This window comes from Hipposideros armiger, unplaced genomic scaffold (genome assembly GCF_001890085.2).
Source record: "Hipposideros armiger isolate ML-2016 unplaced genomic scaffold, ASM189008v1 scaffold_6, whole genome shotgun sequence".
Classification (NCBI taxonomy): domain Eukaryota; kingdom Metazoa; phylum Chordata; class Mammalia; order Chiroptera; family Hipposideridae; genus Hipposideros; species Hipposideros armiger.
This window is the reverse complement of record NW_017731356.1, coordinates 3,158,361-3,180,917: the sequence shown is the minus strand read 5'-3', so window position 1 is coordinate 3,180,917 and position 22,557 is coordinate 3,158,361. Positions and strand designations below refer to the sequence as shown.

Here is a 22,557-nt window from a genome sequence, read left to right as displayed (position 1 = left end):
CTCGCCAGCCATTGGACAGTGGCTCACGGCAGCTCACGAAGGCTCATGCCAGCTGCCGGCCAGCTCCACTGCAGCCTAAGCCATCGCTGGCGACTCACGGCAGCCCAGCTCCAGGTTGAGCTGTTGTTCACCATCTTGGCTGTAGAGGGCGCAGTGTCACTGGCCCTCATGTGGGATCCAAACCGGGGCCCTGCTGCTCAGAGCTGGTGTCCCAAGCCAACTCCTAACCAACATGCCACTCAGCTGGCCCTAAAAGTTTTTTAAATGCAGTGATTGTAAAACTTTTTTTTTTGTCCTTAGAAACTTTTTTTTTTTTTATGTTTAAGGCAAAATTTGTATCATAGCCCAAAATAGATAAACAGCAAAACCGATAAAACCAGAGATGTTTTCGTTGGATTAGGAGTGAGAGTGGGGAGCCCCCAATACTCCATCACTGGCCACCTCCCTTCCTTTATCCCCAGCCCTTGAATGGTAGCCAGAGAGTAGAGCACAGGTGGAAACCTCTGCGCAAGGGAAGGGATCCACAAACTTATTCTGCAAAAGGCCAGAGGGCAAATGCGTTAGGCTTCGAGGACCACGTTACAGTCTCTACCTCAACTACTCCACTGTGCTGTTGTAACTGGAGAGCAGCCACAGACAAGACGTCAATGAATGAGTGTGGCTATGTTCTCATAGCACTTTAGGGCCACTGTGATTTGAATGGCGTATACTTTTCACCCATCACAACATATTCTTTTGCTTCTTTTGTTTCTAGGCATTTAAAACTGTGAAAGAAAAATACAGGTGGTCTGTAGATTTGGCTCACAGGCCACAGTTTGCTGACTCTTGCTCTAGAGTTGTGTCTGAACAAAACAAAAAGAGCTGAATACAGGTTTGTTGAATGGATGAGTAAGCAGATCCTTCTAGTGTCAGAGTGGATGGAACACAGCTGTTCGTCTGCTGATCACGGAATAATGTATCTGGTAGAGGAGGGTTTATTATATTTGGTTTAGAATCCAAACTCCATGTGGTATTAGATGACCATCGTCTGAAGTGATGATATCGTGACATTAAAATTTCTCAATTTCCCTCTCCTTCCTCTCTCCTTAAACAAGCAATCCTAGTTTTTTCCTTTTAGTCTTTGGTGACTTTTTTACCTGTGGCGTAACTCGCACCTCTTTTTGCTACTGTTTTTACCAATTTCAGTTAGGATTCAAAAAGGATTCATAAGTCGTTAACTTACCCACTGGGCTTGTTTTTTTTTCTTGCAGTAACTTCCTCTATCATGACACTTGCTGGTGGTAACTTAATCACACCTATAAAACAAACAGACAAATAAAAAAAGTCCATTTAACTTGAGGTGTAGGCGCTTCCTTAATGGGTAAAGGTGCTTTGTTACTACTCATCTTTAGTTCTAGTACCTGGCTACTCATCTGTTCTTCTGGCAAACATACTCCTAGTAATAACACCTGCAGCTGGAAAGATAGGCATCTGGTCAACTCACTACTTACTTGATATGAATGAACCTCACAACAGCTGTGCCCGAGTTTTGTCATTCCATTGATTGAATGTTTCAATATGAACTGAGCCAGTTGATGCAGTCAAAATAACAGCTAGGCACAATTTAGTATGTTTTTTGGCCCCTAATTTACCTGTTGTGCTGGTAGTAGCATACATTCATTATGATCGTGGACTTCAGTGAGCAAACGAATGAATGCTGCTTTTAAAGATTCTGATGTTTTGGATAGGAGCTAGGGAGGCTCTCAAAATTTCCAGGACCCAAAATGACACACAGCACACGAATGCATCCGCCTTGCTCTTTCCCATGCACTTACCTTTCAGGACTTGAACCGCCCATCGAGCTTGCGTTTCTCCTGTGGGTATCATGGAGCCCAAGGGTTTGATGAGGCCAATCACAGCCAGGGTGGGCTTTTCCAGATGCGCAGGGAAGATGTACTTGTACAGTGATGCCTGACCATCTTCAACTTTCACTACGGTCTCCTCCAGGAAGGGGAAAGCAAAGGTGTATCCAGTTGCCAAGACAATGATGTCAATGGGCTCTTCCTTTGGGCTGTTGTTAAATATGACAGAGTTGTCCTTCACCTCCTTTAGGCTTGGCTTGATGAGCACTTTCCCGGTGATGATACGGCCTGGGAGCTCATCATTTAGCACGGGCTCTTTCAGCTGTGTCCTAAACAAAAACATGAGAGATCTGCCAGTGACCATGCAGCCATCCCTCGCACCTTCTCCCGCCTTCCTCCCTGGGGACTCTGCCCCCGGCTAGGCAGGAAGTGCCAATCTTTTCTTTTTTCCTTTCCTGAACTTAAAAAAAAATTTGTTTCTTTAAATTAAAGTTCATTGGGGTGACAATTGTTAGTAAAGTTACATAGGTTTCAAGTGTACAATTCTGTAATCAATCATCTATATATTACATTGTATGTTCATCACCCAGAGTCAGCTCTCCTTCCATCACCATATATTTGATCCCTTTTACGGAAATCATTTTATGGATGGGGGTCACCACAACATGAGGAACTGTATTAAGGGATCGCGATTAGGAAGGTTGAGAACCGCTGCCTCGGTGATGTAGCTGGAAACGCACTCAGGTGATCCTGCAGGTAGGCCAAATTGCCAAATAGAGATGATGCTCACTGGTGCCTCTGCCCGGGGTTGGGGGGGAGACTAAAATCAAGGTCATCTTGACAAGGTCAACAAGGTACCGCTATTAGGGTGATGGTGAAGGACAACTATAGGTTTCGATTTGTCCTACCCAGTGAAACAAGGCAACCGTGTTGCTTTGGTCAAGAGCCGCAGACAAATCATTCACTTTAGATTGCTGCAGCTGAGGCCCAAGTAACATGCCAAGGCCACAGAGCTCACTTAGTACTACGCGAACTTGGGCAAGTGACTGAACTTTTCTAAGCCTCAGTTTACCCACGATGAAAGGGTGTTTGTAATCATACTCACTTTAAAGGTTGTTGGTATGATGAAATACATGATTTCACTTACCAAGAACTCAAAAACCGTGAGCTACTATGATCAAGTAAGTTTATGAAATTTTCCTGCCTATTCAGTCATGTTGCTGTGTTATTGCCGTGTTTGGACATGCCACGCGAAGGACTAAGACACCATCTTCCTAATAGCCCCCGGCAGGTACAGCAAGATACGCCATACTTACCTGTCTTCTGGTTCTAAGCCATAATTTGCATGATTGAACCGGCTGTTCATCTTTCTTGCGATCCACCAAGTCACAATGGGAGTTGGGAGAGAGTTTCGGATCATGTTGTGAAATCGCGTCATGAATAACATGTCCCATGGGAACCCCGAGTCGGAGACTCGGCTGTTCACCCAGGCCCCCGCAGTGGTGCTGAGGAATACCTGGGAACAACCAAATAGGTCACTCAGGCTGACATATGAACAGGGCAGGCCTGGACAGAGATTCGAGAAGTTGCAGAAATTAAGGGATACCCAAACATCTGCCACCCTCAGAATGTATCCCTGACAGGAGAGTTTTCGCCCCTCCAGCTCCTATTTTAAAGTTATTCTTTTGCGGTAATGGTTGGAGTGTCTAGAGCAGCAGTTCTCAACCTTCCTAATGCTGCGACCCCTTAATACAGCTCCTCATGTTGTGGTGACCCCCAACCATAAAGTTATTTTCGTTGCTACTCTATAACTGTAATTTTGCTACTGTTATGAATCGTAATGTATCTTTTTGTTTTCTGATGGTCTTAGGCGACCCCTGTGAAAGGGTCGTTCAACCCCCAAAGGGGTCGCAACCCACAGGTTGAGAACCGCTGGTAGAGTATTAAGATGTCTTAGGACATATTATTGAGCACTTATTATCTGTCAGCTTCAGTGCTAGACACCAGGTGAGCGAGATACTGTGGCAAGCTATCGGGAGCTTAAAGTCTCCTGTGGTTACAACTTTGTACACTAATAAACGTAGGCAGTAAGAACAGGGAATGGTGGCAATTGAAAGGTCCACAAAGGGTTTCAACAGAAACTATTGTTTGAACTGACTGTTAATTCATTAATACAATTCGTTTTGGTGGATTTTTTTTCTTTTTTTTACAGATTGAGTTTTCCAGCTGATTGAGTTCATTAAACTAGTAGTTGTTTTGGTACCTACACAATAAGAAGTTGTCTATATATTGTAGCTATTTAAAACTCAAAAAATTCAGTCAACCAATCTGTTGCGTTGCAGATTCAAAACAACTGATTTCACAGCTTTTTCCTCCTCCAAACCCTGGGGCATGGTGACTGGAGCCACAGTGTCTGTTTTTGTTATATATTTGTTTGGACTTATAATCGAGCAGTAGATGCAATACAGGAAATGTGGGGCAAGAACTACGAGTGTATCAGTGATTTTGATATTAGACGTATTTGCACTGAATCTGCCTCTCTCTGGGTCCTGATGCAGAATCAGATAGGACCTTTTATTAGATATGAGTTATGTTCTAAACTGAGATGAGTTTCTTTGTTGATACAGAAATGATACTATATATGCCAAAGCATGTTTGCTGATTGAAAAAATTTCCAAACAATTAGAAAAATAGAAATAATAATATGCTACCCACATGGGGTGGTCATAGTGGATGGGACTGTGTTAATTTTTGTTTCAGGCCCTCCTTTGTCTTCTTTCAGAATTCCACCAAACTTCTGTCTTTCCTTTATCTATCTATCTATCTATCTATCTATCTATCTATCTATCTATCTATCTATCTATCTATCTAACAGATCAATCATCAAGTTCGTTTTTGAAAGTTCCAGAGGGAATATCAAAAGTTACGCACTTCCAATCCTTTTTTTTTATAGCTATTTTTACTCTTGCAATTATTGATCCAGGTATAATATTTACACTTATTTACTTGCCATCTGGTTTCCTCATGACTACGTGCTCCACAATAGTGGGAACCTTGTTTTTGTTGTTGGCATTCTCCAGTGTGTCCCCAGCACCTGGCATAACATTCAGCACCTCAGAAGCCAACAGCTAGTATGTATTTGTTGGGTGAATGGCTCTCAATGAGTTTATAGCATATTTGGAAGGAAAACATATACCATAAAAGGTAATTAGCAATAATAAGACAAAGTGCCAACTGACGAATGTAAAGTACAATTATTACCTAAGTTTTTACTAGGGAGAGATTGCTTTGTGTTGTGGTGGGGTAGCTGAGCGTGTACGTGTAAATTGTAATAAAAGAAAAGAGGGCACTGCAGAAGGGGAATGTGGGTGAGCAAAGGGGAAAACGGAGGCCCAGGGATTGGAAAGGGCTCAGGAGACACCTGTCAGGCTGCAGCTGATGATTGTGCAGAACAGTAGGGGCGGGGGATAAAATGAAAATGGCAGATTTGGACCAGATTATGGAGAACCTTATAACGCAGAGCTAATACATCTGCAATTTATTGTCTTTTTTAAGGAAGGGGAATTATTGGAAGGTTTTGTTTTGTTTTTTTTTAAACACGAGAATGTCGTAACAAGAACAGACTGTGCAGAGGATTTGTTCGTCTGGGTAGATTATCATGTGTGAAAAGATGGACTGGGGATGGGGTGCAGGGTAGAATTAGGGACGGGAACTTTGAATGAAAGAGGCTTGGATTTGAAAACTGGCTCTGCCTGCTGCTGGGGTTTTGACCTTAGGCAGGCTCCTTAACCTCTGTAAGCCTCAGTTTCCTCATTTGTCGTCAGGGTACTGACGACCCTTCAGTGGCTTGTTTCGATGATTGGTTGAGGTAACGCAGTAGAACATTTAGTGAAGCACAATAAATATTGACTGTTTCTACTATTGTCATTAGGAGGACAATGCAACAACAGCCTTAGTGTGAGGTGCTATGGATCTGATGATGGTGGTGGCAACCAATAAGGAAAGGGGGGAGCAAATGGGACATCTTAGTGAGGAGAAACTGCCAATATTTTCTGACCTATGGAACTGGGTAAGAAGCCAGTGTCTTTGGGAACTCTCATTGGGTGAGTGGGCAAACAACAAAAAATAGGAAGTCCCAGAAGTAGGTTTTGGAGGCTAGATGACACCTGCAGTTGACGGTAAAATGTGCAAACATTTAAAAAGAACTTTAAAAATCTATTTTAGAAACACTTTAGAAATCTATGTGTTTTAGGCATTTTCATTCCGGTCAGCATTTATCATGGTGTCTAACACTGTTTTCCCGAGGTATGTGTCTTAAGATAAAGCTCTTCATCCATAATATCCAGAATGGTTCCTTGTTGGCAGTTACAAAGGAGTCACAGGGATGGAAAGTACAGCATAGGAAATAGAATAAATAATATTGGAATAACTATGGTGTCAGATGGGTACTAGACTTATTGGGGGGATCACCCTGTAAGTTATAGAAATGTCTAACCACTATGTGGTGCAACTGAAACTAATCTATTGGGTGGCCGGGAAAGTCATGACGTATTTTTCTATGTTTTTCAACGCAAAAATGTGTCATGACTTTCCTGACGATCCAATAATATTGAATGTCAACTGTAATTGAAAAATAAAATTTTTAAAAAATTATTTGTAAGTTAAAAAGCACTCATAATGGAAATCAAAAAAACATTTAAAACTAAAACAAGAAAAACCAAAAAGCTTATATATATATATGAAAGACCGGTACCTTCTTTGCCACGTGGCTAGCCTCCACAGCGATGTCTGTGCCAGAATTTCCCAGTCCAATCACAAGAACCCTCTTTTCCTTAAATATATCTGGATGTTTATACTGTCGGCTATGAAAGTACTGGCCTTTAAAGGTATGTATACCTATAGGAAAAAAAAAAAGTCAAATAGGGAGTTTATAGGATCCGTGAACGAAACATACATATTGTTCAGTTAATAACATCCTTTTGACAGGTTTAGGTTGTTTATAAGAGCATACTCAATTTAAAGAAGATTTGAAATATGAATATATGACATTATAAGATGCAGCAGCAATTAGTGAGTGGTTACTTATTCAATGGAGGTATTTACTCCATGTCACTAGATGGGCCTCTAGTTTTAGTCACTAGGTGATTCATTACTGAGTTGAAATATTATGGCATAAAGACTTATTAGGAAAAGTGTAAGGAGTCATTACCATTTAAAGGTTGATAGAAATCCATGGGGCAGTGATATCCTATATATTAACATTTGATTTATAGAGAGCTTTTTACAAAGAACAACTTATGGGTGAAAAAACAAAGGTTTAGAAAAGTTAAGTGGAAGGCCCCAAATTATTTAGCTCTTAATTGTATAGCTTAAAATCTATATCTCTTGGGTCCCAAGCTCACCCTATTCAAACTGGGTACATTGACTGTGTTGCTTTATCCTAATATGACCTGACTTGAGTGACACCTGGGGGACAGATTCAGGGCCATTGGAGATACATTGTTGTAAAATGAGTATTGGTATCCCTCCAGGGTATATGTAGACTGTGATTCCTCCATCAGACTCCAATAAAATTTCTCTCCATATAGACTACGTGGTGTCTTATCCACCACTATATTCTTAGCACTTCATGCTAAATACTGTAGGTGCTAAAAGCAATGCACTTTCTATGGCATGGAACATGCTGGATTCTCTGAGTGACCCTGTACCAGGCACTCCTTCCTGGGAGTTTGGCGTAGCTCACTACTCAGGAATTTTCTGTGCTGAAAACAGCTGACGAAGGATTGGGTTGTCTTGTGGAATAGTGCGAGTTCACTGTTGAACGTGTTCAAGCAGAGGCTGTTGAGCGTCTCTCAGGGATATTGGAGAAGAGTTTCCTGCACTGGGAAGAAGCCTAAACTTGATGCTTTCCTTCAGTGATTCTCTTCTAGGGCAGTTTTTAGGATATCTTAACTTGACCTAACTTGAGTAACCAAGGATGATTGGAAGTTCGTGAGTTTATTAGACAAATAGCCTTGGGATCAGTACAGGACATGTTGAGAAAAACACTTTCTAAAGTTTTAACTTTTTGAATTCTTTAATTTTTTGAACGTTTTCTGCAGATAAAATAAATCATACCACTGCATTTTCTATACCCCCTGAGTTGCAGTTCAATTGACATTTGACATAGATTAACATGATTCATGGTTGCAAAAGGCAGAAAGAGGAACTGAGACACAAAGATGTCTTAACTTGCCTCCTAAGACTTATCTCCCTGTTGACTAGTGATCTAATGCCATAAACCTCTGATCTAGTTAATTGCTATAACTCATAAACAAACAAACAAATTTCTTTTTCCTTTGTTCACTGATTGACCTTTGAGGCCCCTAAACTCAACACTGGCAACGTGCTTAAACTCCCAACTTGTCTAAGCATCCCGTGTCTTAGAAGACTTTCCAAGTGCTGCCAGTCACTTAAGGAGGGACATTGAACCTCAGCGAAGTATAAAGCTGCTCGTTAGTTATTCATCCTACTCTTTGGCACTCATGGGTTGTTTGGAACCTATGAAAGCCAAGAAACTGGCCAGAAACTGGCTGGCTAATAAAAACCCGTGTTACCTCACAGCTTTATGTAATGGAGGAGACATAGGGATTCATACCCAGGCCCATCGAGTACCTGGAGGGCTCCCAGGAGACAAAATAAGGTTAGTTGCAGACAATGCTGTACCTGGAAAGGAGTCCAGTGGCAAATATGGGTCAGTAAGAAAACCAGTGCAAACCATGACAGCATCAAAGATGGCGGACTTTTGCTTCCCTTCACGCAGAGTGACCACCTCCCATTGGCCGGTGACGGTAAAATCTGGGCGTTTGCTTACACTGCAGACTTTAGTCTGAAAAAAGAATCGTAGATGTCATGATTAATAGTTGTCAAGGTTCCAGTAAAGGCTTGCTGGCTGATGGGCCAGTAGATATTTCAAACATTCTAGAGCACAGACTAGATATAATTCATGAACATAACCCTAGAAATAGAATTGAGCCACCTCTGGTAACCAGTGATCTATTCTTTCTATTAGTTCAGTTTTTTAGATTCCATATTTAAATAAGATCATACGGTATTTGTCTTTCTGTCTGATTTATTTCACTTAGCATAATAATACCCTCAAGATCCATCCATGTTCCTGCAAATTGTGGGATATCCTTCTTTTTCTATGGCTGAACAATATTCCATTATATATCACATTCTCTTTATCCATCCATCCATCAGTGGACTCTTAGGTTGTTTCCATGTCTTGGCCTTAGTAAATAATGCTGCAGTGAACATGGGGGTGCACATATCTCTTAGAGACAGTGATTTTGTTTTGATCACGAGTACTTTTAAGGTTGTGAATGCAAATCTTATTTGCTACTTATTTTGGTCAATCTTTCCATTCATGTTGCTTTCTCTGTGTTAATTCCTCAACATACCCATCTCTGATAAGGGAGGGAAACAAGACTACTAACGGAACGGATGTTCTGTGTCTTACCTTGAACTGAATGCATTTCAGAAGGTTGAACCGATTTGCATACATTCTGAGATATTCCAGGAATTGAGCATTTGGCACATAGTTTGGGTAATCTTCTGGGAATGGAAAGTCTGAGTAACAAGACATCTCCTTGCTGCTGTTGGAAACCACCGACTTGTAGAGGCTGGCTCTGCCTTCTTCGACATGGTCCTGTACAAACAGTGCCCACACGTGAGCAGGAGTGTGTGTGTGTGCATGTGTGTCACATCCCAGCCTATAGCCACCTCAGCAAAGGTCAGTCTTTGCCTTAAGTGAGCCTGCCCACTGTTCCTGTGCATCTAGGATAACGTGCCTGTGGAATGTCAGTCATTGTTCTTTCCTACCCTTTGAAGGCACACACATCACAGCGGAGCACGAAACCACAGAACCATTCGTTGTTTTCTTGTTCCCCACACACCAACTCTGTGTGCTGTAAACGTGAATGACTAACTGTCCTGCACCTGCCAATGTAAAAGAGGCATGTGTCTCTCCATCTTACTTTTTATCCAATCCTAGAGATTTCTCCACTTTGCTCTCTCCCACTCCCTTACTCTACTACTCATGGATTTCAGGTTCACCCTCCTTAGGCCTCCTCGTTTGATTCTAATGTAGAAAATCAGCTGCAGAACTGCCATTATCCAGAGCGTCTCCTCAATCCATTGAGATTTTGCTTCCTGGCAATTGTTGTCAGGCTGAAATAAACTCATAAAAATTCTCTACAATTTTGGATGGTTATTAGGTCAACAGCCACTTTATTGGCTCGCAGAGCTTGAAGAACACCCTTAAACTTGAAACATTAGAACTAAGCTTAGTGTTGGTTTGCTTTGATTTAAAGTCAACAAGTTTCCTCTGGGTTATAGGGAAAAAAACCACAATAGGAACAGATGTGAAGAGCTGTAGTATTGAGAAGTGAGAGCAAACAGCAAAGGAAGAAGCTATAGTATTGTTAAATAGAAATCTTCATAGCTGAAATCTTTTCTAAAAGAAAGAGTTTATTAAGCTATATATGCTAGCCAGAAAAGGACCAGGTCCTGGGGCATGCAATCTAAACCACCACCAGCAGGGCTGGATGGAGGTGACAGCAGGTCCACCATCCTGGGATTGACCAGGCTCTTTTATGCCAGCAGTTTGGTGAAGAAAGATGTAAGTTGTTTTGAAACAATTACATTGACTACAGATGAAGGGGGTGGGAGAAGGTGAAGTGGGGCTGGTTCTGGGATAGGTGTGTAGTCTGTAAGGAGAAGGGTTTACTCTTGAGGACTGGCGGTGGGAAACAGTCTGCAGAGTTTGTGCGTAAGCAAGAAGCAGAGGTGCCTGTCGATCCTGGAAGTTAACTCAGAGTTTTAACATGCAATCAGGAATGTCATCAGTCTTTTGTTGGTTTTGCCCAGAAGTTGTTAACTGATTAACCTCTCTCGTCCTTCCCATCCACCCTCTGGCCTGGTGTAATTTGAGGACATCTTAGAACTTTTTTCTTGTCTGTATAAGGGGGAAAACATCAGTTATAAAATCAGTCATTTTGGGGTCAATTAGTATGTAGCCAAAGCTCCCTCACTTTTCTCTGGCATATGAGAACATGACATAGTCAATAATACTCTCTTAATACTATCAATTTCGAATTAACAGTAATAAAAGGCTAAACTAGGAATATATATTGTTGGGGGGGGGAGGGTGAGATGTGCATAGTACATGATGTAAAGATTTCCGTAAAAATAGTTCAAAAAATTTAAAACATTTTGTTAATGGCACGTTTGGATATCAAAGAGTAATGGGAACTCATTGGAATTGCATAAATCAGGGATACATGTATTTTATGGGACTTTAAAACAAATGAACAAACAAAAATAAAGAAAAAAACCCCAAATAACTGTTTTGCAAAACTTTGGAAGGTAATTGTACAGACAGGGAGAAGAGAACCTTCCGGGCAACACTGAAGCCTATTGTGATATAATGTATCACAGATGTTAGTGGGGAGGAACTGTAGCCCAGAGTGGAAACAGCCCTTCGGGTGGAAGCCAGCGCCATCTCTTTGCTGCAGTCTCTCTTTCCTACCATTGATTGTTTCTCGTGGAAAAACACCAGGTCTGGAGTGTTTAGCATCCATACAGGGAGTATGGGGTCCAGGCCACTTCTAAAGGGGGATGTGGGTTCTTGGCCCTGCCCTCCAGTGTTTGTCTCAGTGGACAATGTGCCCCAGTGGTCCCCAGGCTGGTGGGGACCCCAGCTGCAAGGCACTCCTGGCATTGTGCCTGTGTGGGTCTGCCAGTTGCCCTGGCACTCTGAGTATAGAAGCACATGCCTCCTGAAAATGGATGAAGGTAAAAATGATTGGGGGGTGGTGGAGGGATGGACTGTGGAGAGAGGGAAAGAGAAAGAGATTGAATGGAGTGGTGTCTGGCTTCCTGGTTCATTTTGCCCTATAATACAAGGTGAAGGTCACCGCCATCCACTAGGACACTGCATGAGAGCCCGTGGACGGTCCAGGATGTGCCTGCCCTCATTCCTGAGCTGGGCCACACACCCTGGAAACACATGAAGTGCACTTCTCGGCGGGACAGACCCAAAGTCACACCACCTGGGTTCAGACTGAAACTCTGAGCTTTTAGCTGATGACCTGGGACATGTTCTTAAGCTGTTTGTGTCTCAGTTGCCTCAGCTACAAGTAGGAATTATAACCGTACATGTCCCTTAGGATAAACTGAAATGACAGCTATGATGCATTTACAGCAGTGCCTGGTAAGCTCCCCCTCACCGTTAACTGTCATATTCTCCTTCTACAGCCACCACGAGATTTATTTTCTCCAGCTTCGTGGCCTTCAGGGAGGATTATGGGCAATGGGAAGAAAGCTTTATCAGGTCAGAGGCTCTCTCTTCTCACTTTCAAAATAGGTGTAAAATGACAATAAAAGTCACTCCCCAGCGGGGACATTCTCTGTGCTGGACATTCACACCTCTTCTTCTCCAAGAACAGTTACTACCTTCCTCTTCCCCTCTTTTTGAGCAGCCTGAGCCCATTTTACTTTGCCACCGTCCCTCTAGTGAGAGTCAGGCTGACTGCAGGACAGTGTTCGGCTCTCTGATCTGTGATGCTGGAGAGCTGGGCAAACCCCAGAAGAGATGTTAGACACCCCCAAAGGGGCGGGGGCCTGCCCGCTGTACCCCCTTGAAGATAATAGGAATTCAATAAGTGATTGTTGAACACGTGACTAAAAGGAAACCTACCCAGATGACCGACCTTTTAGAAATAAGGCTGTTAGAGAAAGAGTAAGAATCAGGCTTACCAAGCTTCGAGTAGAAATCGCTATTAGGAGCACCCCTCACTGCGCACAAATCACTCCTCGGCGATTTAGGGGTGAAGTATTGTACCTCACCCTCGCCCTCACTGCATCTAAAACATGTACGGTACATATGGCACACAGTAGGTGCTCAATCAGTGTGTGTTGAGTAAACGAAAGGGTGTGTGTGTGTGGAGGAAAAGTCCTCGAGGCCCAGAAGGAAGGACATCATTCTAGGGAGGGTTGTTAGGTCCCTGAATGTGTCACAGGGATGAGAAGGGTAAAGCGTAATGTGTTCCTACCAGGGCCACAGAGTGGAACGACCTCTAGATGGCGTCAGCGTGGTGCGACCTGAAGGCCGTGTCTCAAGGCCCCTTCCCGTACTAAGGTGCTCCAAGAGCAATATTCATTTTGGGCGACAGGACAATTTCTTCCGTATTATCTTACGATCGAGGTCAGGAACCTATAGTGTTACTGTCCTAAGCCTCCCTTCCCTCCTGAGAGCCTGACAGAGTCGGTTGTGGAACAGACCTCCTGCCACCTCTTGAGTTGGTGGTCACAAGTGGGTTCATTACCAACGTGCCCCTTTTTTAAAGGCCGCCACCCCCTCCCCGCCCCAGTGAATGGTGGCCTTTCTTTTCCATTGCAACCTTTGTGGGTTTCCTCTTTGCTTAAGGCTGTGATCGCTGGAAGAGACCAGGTTCGTGCCTTTGTGAGCGTTAAATTAAGTGCAGTAGTTTATAATCTCTCTAATTTTGGGGGGATGGAAAGTGGCCCCATGTGCGTTACTGGGTTTCTGCATTTTGCCTGTTTCGTTTTGTGGTACGGCTCCTTCTGCCGAGAGCAGGGACAAAGGGCCCCACTTGTATGCTTTCTGACGAGCACAGCCTTTGCAAGAGCAGGTTTTGAGGAAGGGGCCACCTGCTTTGAGTGCAAAGATGCCTCCAGCCAACCTTTTGTGGTGTGTATGTGCACGTGTGCATGGGTTGGGGTAGAGGGAGACAGCAGGTCTCTAGAAAGGCTAGGAGACCCCTAGCTAGAGGCGGGAAGGCCCCTGCACGGCCACCTAGCTTAGGGGTTGTTAATCAGATTCTAGGGGAATCTAAAGGCAGTACAGAGATGCTTACAGAGGCCGCTGTGTCAAGAGGGGGTGCCGAATGGAGGTGGGGGTGGTTTTCCCTGCATCCCAGCCCCCTAGTTATTCAACTTCTATTTATTTTTAAAACTGGTTCTGTGTTCTCATTTTATAAATGAGGCAATGAGGGCTGGAATGACTTTTTAATTGGGCGCCGTTTTCGCTGGCTACTGCTGGATCCGCCCCTTCCCATCCTTTTGATGTCCTATCACATGCAATATGTTTCCGTGGCCTTCTCCACTTTTCTTAACTCTTCACCTCCTCTCCTTCGCCCTCCACAGCTGCCGTATGTTCCTGAAAGAGCCGGGGCCTCTGAGGCGTGTGCTCTTCGATCTTCTTTTCCCTCCATCTTAACATTTCTCTTCCATGCTCACGTTTCCTTTTGTTTTCCTTCCCCTCCAGTTTCTGAGGAAGTGGGGAGCCAAGGTGAACCCTTCCACTGGGGCCTGTGATTCCACTCCTTCCCTTTGCTGCTAGGAGTGTGTCCCAGTTAGGGCTTATGGATTCAACCATTTCCTACCACCCAGGTGCTTTCTCTACCTGTAAACATAGTTGGGTTCTCCCACAAGCATATCAACAACCACCGCAACAAATCTCCTTAATCTTGCTCCTCGGTATCCATTGCTTTCTAAATTGAGCGTGAATCCCTTATCCAAACATTCGCCCCCCCCCCCATTATTTCTCTTACATGTATCACATACACCAATAAGCTACTTTTATTTTCCAAGCATGCCCAGTCCTTTTTCTTTCCTGGTTCCCTCCCTGATGTCTCCCCCTCGATCTGTTCTGCCTGTTGAAACCTTTCAGTCCATCACATACCATCTCTTCCATGAAGCCTTCCCTGGTTTCCCTCAAGTGGATGTAATCCTGACCTCATTTAAACGCCCGTAGCCCCGTTTCTGACTTGTCGGATCCTGCCCTTTTCCCACCAGCCCCACAGCTCCCGGAGCGCAGGGTGAATCCCTCTCGGTTTTGTGTTCCCCACAGTGCTCTGTGCATAGATGTTTGGCCTGCCCAAGTCACACAGCTAGCTGGGCACAGCTGGATCTAGAACTGATTTCTCTTAACTCCTACATCAGTGATTATTTTTGTGTGTATATATAAGTCTGTCCCCTATATAAAGAACATTTTTGCCTGGTATCTCAAGGTCTCTGGGCTCACTTTTCACTTTGGCAGATTAACCAAATAACTCTGCTAATTGCCCCTCTAATTGGGTAGTTTCAGACCCCCCTCTGATGGATTAGCAGTGCTTCTCTGGAGCACTGTGTTAAGAAGGCATCTGAGGCTTACCTGGGGAAGGGTATCATGCTTGATTAGCAATGTCTTCAGTGGACGTGGGAGGGGAGAGTTATGGTGTCATGGGTGTCGGGTTTCTGCTATCCTATTGGAACATATGCAGCTTGAATCATGGGAACAACTGCACTCATTCACCTCGTCCCCTAGGGTCGGTCTCTAGGCGTTGGTGGTCACGTTCGGTGGTTGGACACATTTCCAGATCTACAGTTCTATTTTTTTTTTTAGACTTTATTGGGGTGTTAGGGAAGGAGAACAGTGTTGGGGAAGGAGAAAAGCCAAATTGTTGTCCTTCAGTCTTAGTTGTGGAGGGCGCAGCTAGCTCAGCTCCAAGTCCAGTCGCCATCCGACCGCCCGTGAGCAGCTCGCGGCCTCTTAGCTCAAGGTGCTGTGTTCAATCTTAGTTGTGGGTGGGCGTAGCCCACCATCCCATGCAGGAGTCAAACCGGCAACCTTGTTGTTAGGAGCACGTGCTCTCAGCAGCTGAGCCATCCTGCCACCTGTTGGCAGCTCAGCGGCAGCTCAGCTCAGGCGCAGCTCCCTGGCCCATGTGGGAATCGAACCGGCAACGCTGTTGCTCAGAGCTCGTGCTCTTAACCAGCTGAGCCACTCGGCCGGCCCCCATATCTACAGTTCTGTATGTGAGCCAAGTTGGCCTGTGCTGGAAGAACGGTGACTAAACTCGCAACCTTGGCCCCGCTGGAGCTTTTTGCTCACTGAGTTAGAAAACCGTTACTTTATTCCGGGTCCAAACCTCAGCCTTGTTATCCTAGAGGAAAGCTCCGTCTTTCTCTAGCCCCTTAGCGGCTCTGAGGCCAGGATATCTGACTCCACACCCTGGTTCGCTGTTCCCATCAACTTTCTCCTCAGCACGTTTAAACTACACAGGAAATGTTTGTGCCTTCCTGAGAAGGAGGGAAAATAAGAGGTTTGGGGACATCTGATGCACATGTTCCCGGGCGGATGCATGGGGCATACAGAGTTTCAGGGAGCCTCCACAAGGCCCCTGTGACGCCCCTGGGCCCTGGGCCAGTTAACTGGGGGCTTTATAATCCCCTGCTCTCCTGCCTCAGCCAACCTCCTTCCCAGTCCAGACCATAGTCCCCGCGGAGACTTGAAACTATGACTTTCTTTTGCTCAAGAAACAAAACAGGCTCCAAACCCACATTCTTGCCTTGTGATTGCTCTCGGCATGGGCTGGGATTGTCTGGGAAGCGGGACCCTGAGGCTAGAACTCACTCTGCACCCAGCCAGCCCTGTGTCATTTTCCTCCAGCTCTAACAGGGCTGGAAAAAGGAGCAGACGCATGCCGTCCAGAGCTGCAGAGGCTGAAATGCCCACACTGTGTTTACACCTTTGCCCCCAAACCCTGCAGCCCCTGGTTCTGCTCCTGCTCCCCATATCTGCGGCTTTCCTGGCCTGTCCCAGGCACCCCATCCTCTTCCAGCCTTCCTGAGCATCTTGCTTTACAGTTTGTATGGCGGCTGACACACCTCCCACTTGAGCTCAGGCTGTGCCCCGTTTCTTTCCTGGATCAATTTTAGCGGTCCTTCCTGGCCCCCCTGTTCAGCAGACATGCCTCAGTCCTAGCCCCTCCCCAGGGCAGCTGGCCTTTGTGAAAGAAATCCAATCTCCTTTTTTGCCGTGGACAAGGACAAGCCCTTTTCTCAATAGACACATAACAAAGTGGTTGCAAAGCCCCACTTACGGTGAATCTCCACAGCCCCCCAAGGTCGTCGCTCCTCTCGAAGCAGGTGGGCTGCAGCCCTTCCTCCAGACAGCACTTGATGGCGGCCAGGCCGCTGACCCCGGCTCCCACAACTGCCACTCGCTTGGCCATGTTCTCCTGTGTAGGGAACATCCAGCAGAAGTTCTTTTCTTTTTTCTTTCACAAGTGGAAGCCCCACCCCATTCTTGCCTGCTTAGCAAACCAGAAAAAAGATTTGGAAGATTAAGGGATTTGCTCCTATCGAATCGCCTGTAGCTGGTCTCTGATGTTGTGAATGTGAGAAGAGAAACGGTCCGGTCACTGGTTGAAAACAGTGCTTGGTATACCTCCCCCACTCCCCTTCCCCTCCTCCCCGCGCCCTCCCTCTGCTCACTTGTAGCTGGTACCAAATGTTGTGCAGTTGCTGCCGGGGCTGTAGCTTTGGGCCGAGGGGCTGAACTGGGACCTTTTGGTGGACAGACCTTTGCATTCTGGACAGTGCTGCTGCCTCCAGCCCCCCTTCACTAACTCCAGAAGGCACGAGAGCCGCAGACCAGGCAAGTGCCACCTTAGCAGACACGGATTTTTACTCATCACTCTCATCTTCCTCTCCGCAGTGATCCTTCCAATGTTTGAAAAGGCAGATGTTTACAGTACTGTGTCCGGCCCCTGATATAAGAGTCAGTACCAACAGCCCCTTTTGCAAAGTGAACCCAAGACGGTCCGTGTCCTTGCCCAAGGTTCCCATGGTCCACTCACAGGCAGCCAGGTCCCTGGCGGGTCTTCGCTCGGACCAGGCGAACCGTTGGAGTGCATGCATTTCATCTCACTGAACTAGGCTGCTGCTTTCCATCAGGCAGCGTGTATCTGAAACTACAGCATCCTAGTTAAGGAAGTATGCAACACTGGTCCGCGCTATACCAGGGGTCCTTTCCTCCCAGCCGGGACACCTGCTCTGGACACTATGGCAGGACAAGCGCAACTAGCCTCTCTCCAAGGAAATGACATCTCCCTGTGCTGCCCTTCTACTCTGGTGTCAGCGGAGCCATGCTAGGGGCACTTTTTCCATCTATTCTATGACCTTTGTGCTTTAAAAAACCTACTAACTTGGGGAGATAAAATGGTCACAGAAACATGGTAGGGAACAGCATCAAAAAGTCACATGATTTAGTGTGAAATGCTACCGGAATTAAAAGAGCAGGCACTCAGTGATGGGAAAGGCAGAAGAAACCTATTACGGACAATGTTTTCTAGGACAGTCACAACAGGTCATAGTTATTAAGCATTTTCTATGGGCCAGGAACAGCTCTAAGACCTGATTCTCACAAAACACTACAAGAAAACTACTACGATTTTCTCCATTTCTGTGATGCACAGAGGGGTTAAATCACTTGCCCCGAATCGCACAGCAGCCACTGGCAGAGCTAAACTTTAACCCAGCCATCTGGTCCAAAGCCTGGGTGCTTAGCTGCTACCTCCCAACGTTCTCACAGCCTGGGGTCAGACAGTCCTCCACCTGCCCCATGGTGACACTGCCATGTTCCCTGGAGGGGCAGCAGTCTCTGATGGTGATGAGGGGTTGGCTTTCCATGCCTACCTGCCCACCACGCACGAAGAAGATACAGGGAGGCAGATTTCAGCTCGATATAAGCACTTTCCAGCATGCCAAGCTCTGCTCTTTGCTTTGTTCAGGCAGCGTTCATATGATGATTTTTTTTTGGAGATATTGTAAGTGAGAGATTAATAGATGACATAGAGGGTGGACTCCAATGCCTAGAGGCCCTGTCAACTCAGATTCTATGATTCACTCTCGGCTTCATTTAGCCACCAGCCACTGGACAAGGGTCTTCTGTGTTGCTGAGTTCTAGGTGAGGTATTGGGGGAGCAACAGGTGAATAAGGCACGATGCGTTCTCTAGAATGTGGTGGGAAAGTCAGGCTCGAAAATAATTGCAATGTTCTGTGTCAGGTGCTAAGACGGAGATACGTCTGACGTACACATTGCAATAAGAGCGGGTAGCAAGAGGTGCTAACTCTGATTTTGGGGTGGTGGGAAAGCAACACAGGAATACTGCTGCAGGTTTTGAAGGATGAGTAGAACCCCAACAGACAGAGAAGGCGAGGAAGTGGGCTCTGGAGACGGGAGCATGAGAGATGGTCCCCGGAGGCAGCCATGTCTGCTTGTCACCCTGGTAAGGTTGCCATTTTCTTGACCCCTACAGGAAATAGTGTGTTTCCCCACAAGAACATTATAGTGAGCATTCACCTGATCATATCTGTTGGTCTCTCTACGTAAGGCTCTGTGTTCCCCCAAAGTAGGGCATTTTCTTTGACTTGTCTTGTTTTCTCACAGCTCCTAGCAGCACATTTGGCCTCTAATAATTGTTGCATAAATATTTGGCAGCGGGTTGATTTTCTGATGGGTAAAATGAATTGAAGTCATCACCTTAACTCCTTTTCAATGAGAGGAAAATTAATTGAGCACGTATTTTGGGGAAGTGAGGGGAAGCAGAGTGTGCCACTCCAAAAGATGCGTCTTTGGGATACTGATTGTTTTTGGCTGGGTATTTTTAAGAAAGGAAAGACTCAGGAAAACTGTTTTGACTTACCCCCTACCTGCTTTCAAAGGAATTTAGATAGAGGACCTGCTCCAGAAAGGGAGCTGTCATCACAGGTAACTACAGTTTAACATGAGCTAGCGTGTGGATGGACAGAGAGGAACCTAGCAAGGGCCCTTTGATCAAAGTCCTCCTGGTTGTTAGAGATGACCCAGCAAACATTTATTTGCCAAACATTTGCTTTTCCGTCTCCATGTGCATTGGCCTCCTGCCCTCTGAAGTCCCAAACCTCAACCCCCACCTTCTCCTTAGCTCAAAAGGGCTTATAAGCCTCCACGGCCCTGTTTGTCCTAGGGGCTTATGTTCTTATGGAAACCCCGTATGTGCATATGTAATACATTTAGACATTTTCTCCTGTTAATCTGTCTCATGCTCCTTTGATTATTAGCTCAGCCAGAAGAGCTTAGAAAGATGGGAGAAAAAATTATCCCCCTTCCCCAGGAGCTGATATTGTGTGTCCTTCTTTCTAAAACGAAGCTGGAGGTAGAACATGCTGTAACAACGAACCAACTGATGTACAAAAAGCATTTAGCACAGTCTTGGGACACGCTAGGCCCCCAAAAGATGTTGCTAGGTTATGGTCACATCTTCAGGAGATTTGTCTTTAATTTGATATTTTTGTGGCTATCCACCTTGATAATTTGGGGTTTATTTACAGAGACAAAGTTACAGCACATTTGGAATCAGAGCCATTGGGGAAAACTAGAAATCTGTATCTAAAGGTTGTCTTTTAGCAAGTGAGGGAGATGAGTAGGGAAATGTTAAGACAGATGATGACAGAAAGGGAAAGACAGAAAAAGAAAAAAGAAGAGCACAAAATAGGTTTCAAAGTCACTCTTAAGGGTTCTTTCTCTCTCTCTCTCTCTCTCTCTCTCTCTCTCTCTCTTTCTTTCCTTTCCTTTCCTTTCTTTCTTTCTTCCCTTTCTCACTTCAAATCTGCTGGGTGTGTCAGGAGGGTTTCATTTGAGTTGTTCCCATATTTGCAAAAGCAAACACTAAAAAACATAAGCACACAAGGTAAATACTGCCATCACATGTGGATAAAAATCAATGTATCCAATCTCTTGTTCAGGTATTGTAATTATATAAAACTAAGGTGATTAAAAGGGTTAGTAAATGCCTTTTAGAAAAAGTTTTGTCTTCCTTTATTTTTTTCAACTAAAATTTATTTCCAGTTGGCGGCTCCTATACTTTTAGACAGAATGATGGGTAACACAGCAGGAAATTTTATCAGGGCGAAAAATACACCAATGCCACTAGTTACTGGAGTGCTATTTTGCATGCTGTTGCAAAAATAACATTTGTAATGTTGTTGCTCCTTGTGTGAATATTCAATAGAAATGTGTCCATTCCTCTGTTGGAGGTTTCAAAAGCAGCGTGTTTTATTCCTATTACTACTATTTTTATTATTTTAATGAAGAAAGCCTCCTCAAAACTGACTCAATGTGAAGGAAGTAAGTAATAAAAATTAAGAAACAATGACTACATCGGTGAGGTAGGTGTCACTGGATGAAGGTGAATTTATAAAAATGACAAGTGAAATAACTTGAGCAACACAGCATTACTGCATGAGCCGGGCATTCACTGTTGGTTGCATAATAGTTAATATTTGTAACCACGGGACTAGAAACTACTACTCTTTTCCTGGGCATTTTATATTGCTTTCTCTCCTTCAAAGAAGTAAAGTGCAAATATGTCACGTCCTGAAGTCCGACGGAGTCGCCCACTTTGGCCTGTTGGGATGGTATAGGGGGTCAGGATATGAAGCTAGGTTGGGCACTCCCAAAATTGTGTACTGCGGTGCTCTGAGTTATTTTAAAACTTCAAGGGAAGCACAGTAATACTCCATGTCTGTTGAGCAAAATATTAGCTGGGGGCCATTCGCAGCCTTAATATCAGGTAGGGCTGTGTTCCATTCAGTGATGTCACACCTTTGCAAAGTCAGGTTTTGGGCAGTTGCAGTGTTCAGAAGCCAGTGCAGCATGAAAGCTGGTCTAGGTGGAGCAGGAAATGAAGGGACACTGTGTGGCCTGGTCCCTAGAGTTGGGAATCTGTGCAGGGCCCAGCAAGCACATATACCGGTACCTCCTTGTTAAGGAATTGTGATTATTCAAGAGTAAAATTAAAGTATCCCTTTTCTTTCAATTTGTGTATTATTTTTTTTTCCCCAAACAACTACAAAGTTGTAAAAACAGAAATATGTAAGTTATTTGGACCTGACGACTTCATAAGAGAAACAATAGCCTGAGGGCACTGCAAAAGGCTGACTCGCTGAGGGCTACACACTGGAGGGCCCTTGAACCTAGAAAGCTTGGGAACCTCTGGTGAGAGTCTCACCTTCTGGGTATTGGTTTTTAATTGACTATGGACCTTACATATTGGTGTCAGGAAAACGCAAATTATCCTACATCTGAGTTCCACTCTGTGTCGGTTACCCACTGCTGTTTTTTTTTTTTAACTGTTTCCAGTGTGACTCACCTATATGTTTCCTAGGAAGCCATGTTCATTGGTGCTGTCAGACTTGTATCCAGCCCTTTATTTGTACATCTGCCATGCCCCCCCATCCCCCACCTTTTCTCTGTCTGTCTCTCTCTCTTACACACACACACACCCCTTCCTAGCACATGGATACTGGCACAGACTGCATAATGATACAATATCCTTAAGTGAGCTGTGCATTTCAGGAATAATCAGAGATAGTCGATTGAGCTGGGTGGCAATGGGGGGAGTGAGTATGCCCACTTCGCCCCCTGGAACAAACCAGCACAGACTGGAAAGAACTCGGGTCAGAGCAGGGCCATGCTCTGAGACTTCTGTCCTGTAACAGCTGTTCCCCAACTCCTCAAGCCTATTCCTAACTACCGATAGTAGTTTGCCTACGCTTGCTATAAAGGCTTGATAAATTCCATTATTATTAATGTAATGGCTTGCAACTAATCTTCAGTAATTAGCAAAGTATTCAGTTTTTAATGAAGAACTAAGTCCATACGCCATCTGCAATGCTTTTCAAAGGACACTGCTAATAGAAGCAATGAAAACAAAATCTCGCATTTAAATGCTGATGTCATTTCAGTGGACCTTAAAGAAAAAGCTTTGCAGGGACAGAGCTTGCCACCCCATTGTTTTAGGCTTTTGGGGGAGATGTGCAGGTCAAAGCGAAGAACAATGT

The 22,557-nt window shown here is 44.8% G+C and overlaps 1 protein-coding gene across 1 annotated transcript in view; it reads right to left on the bottom strand.

The window, feature by feature from the left end:
- Window positions 1–17,081, bottom strand: part of FMO1 (flavin containing dimethylaniline monoxygenase 1) — a 20,266-nt gene extending 3,185 nt beyond the window's left edge. The window contains exons 1-7 of the mRNA XM_019647852.1: window positions 16,772–17,081; window positions 9,343–9,531; window positions 8,547–8,709; window positions 6,595–6,737; window positions 3,158–3,357; window positions 1,815–2,170; window positions 1,223–1,295 (exon numbers count right to left, since the gene is read on the bottom strand). Of these exons, the coding sequence (XP_019503397.1) occupies window positions 1,223–1,295; window positions 1,815–2,170; window positions 3,158–3,357; window positions 6,595–6,737; window positions 8,547–8,709; window positions 9,343–9,531; window positions 16,772–16,924 (1,277 nt within the window). The 5' untranslated portion in view covers window positions 16,925–17,081. The remainder of the gene's footprint in view (window positions 1–1,222; window positions 1,296–1,814; window positions 2,171–3,157; window positions 3,358–6,594; window positions 6,738–8,546; window positions 8,710–9,342; window positions 9,532–16,771) is intronic.
- Window positions 17,082–22,557: the final 5,476 nt, after the last annotated feature.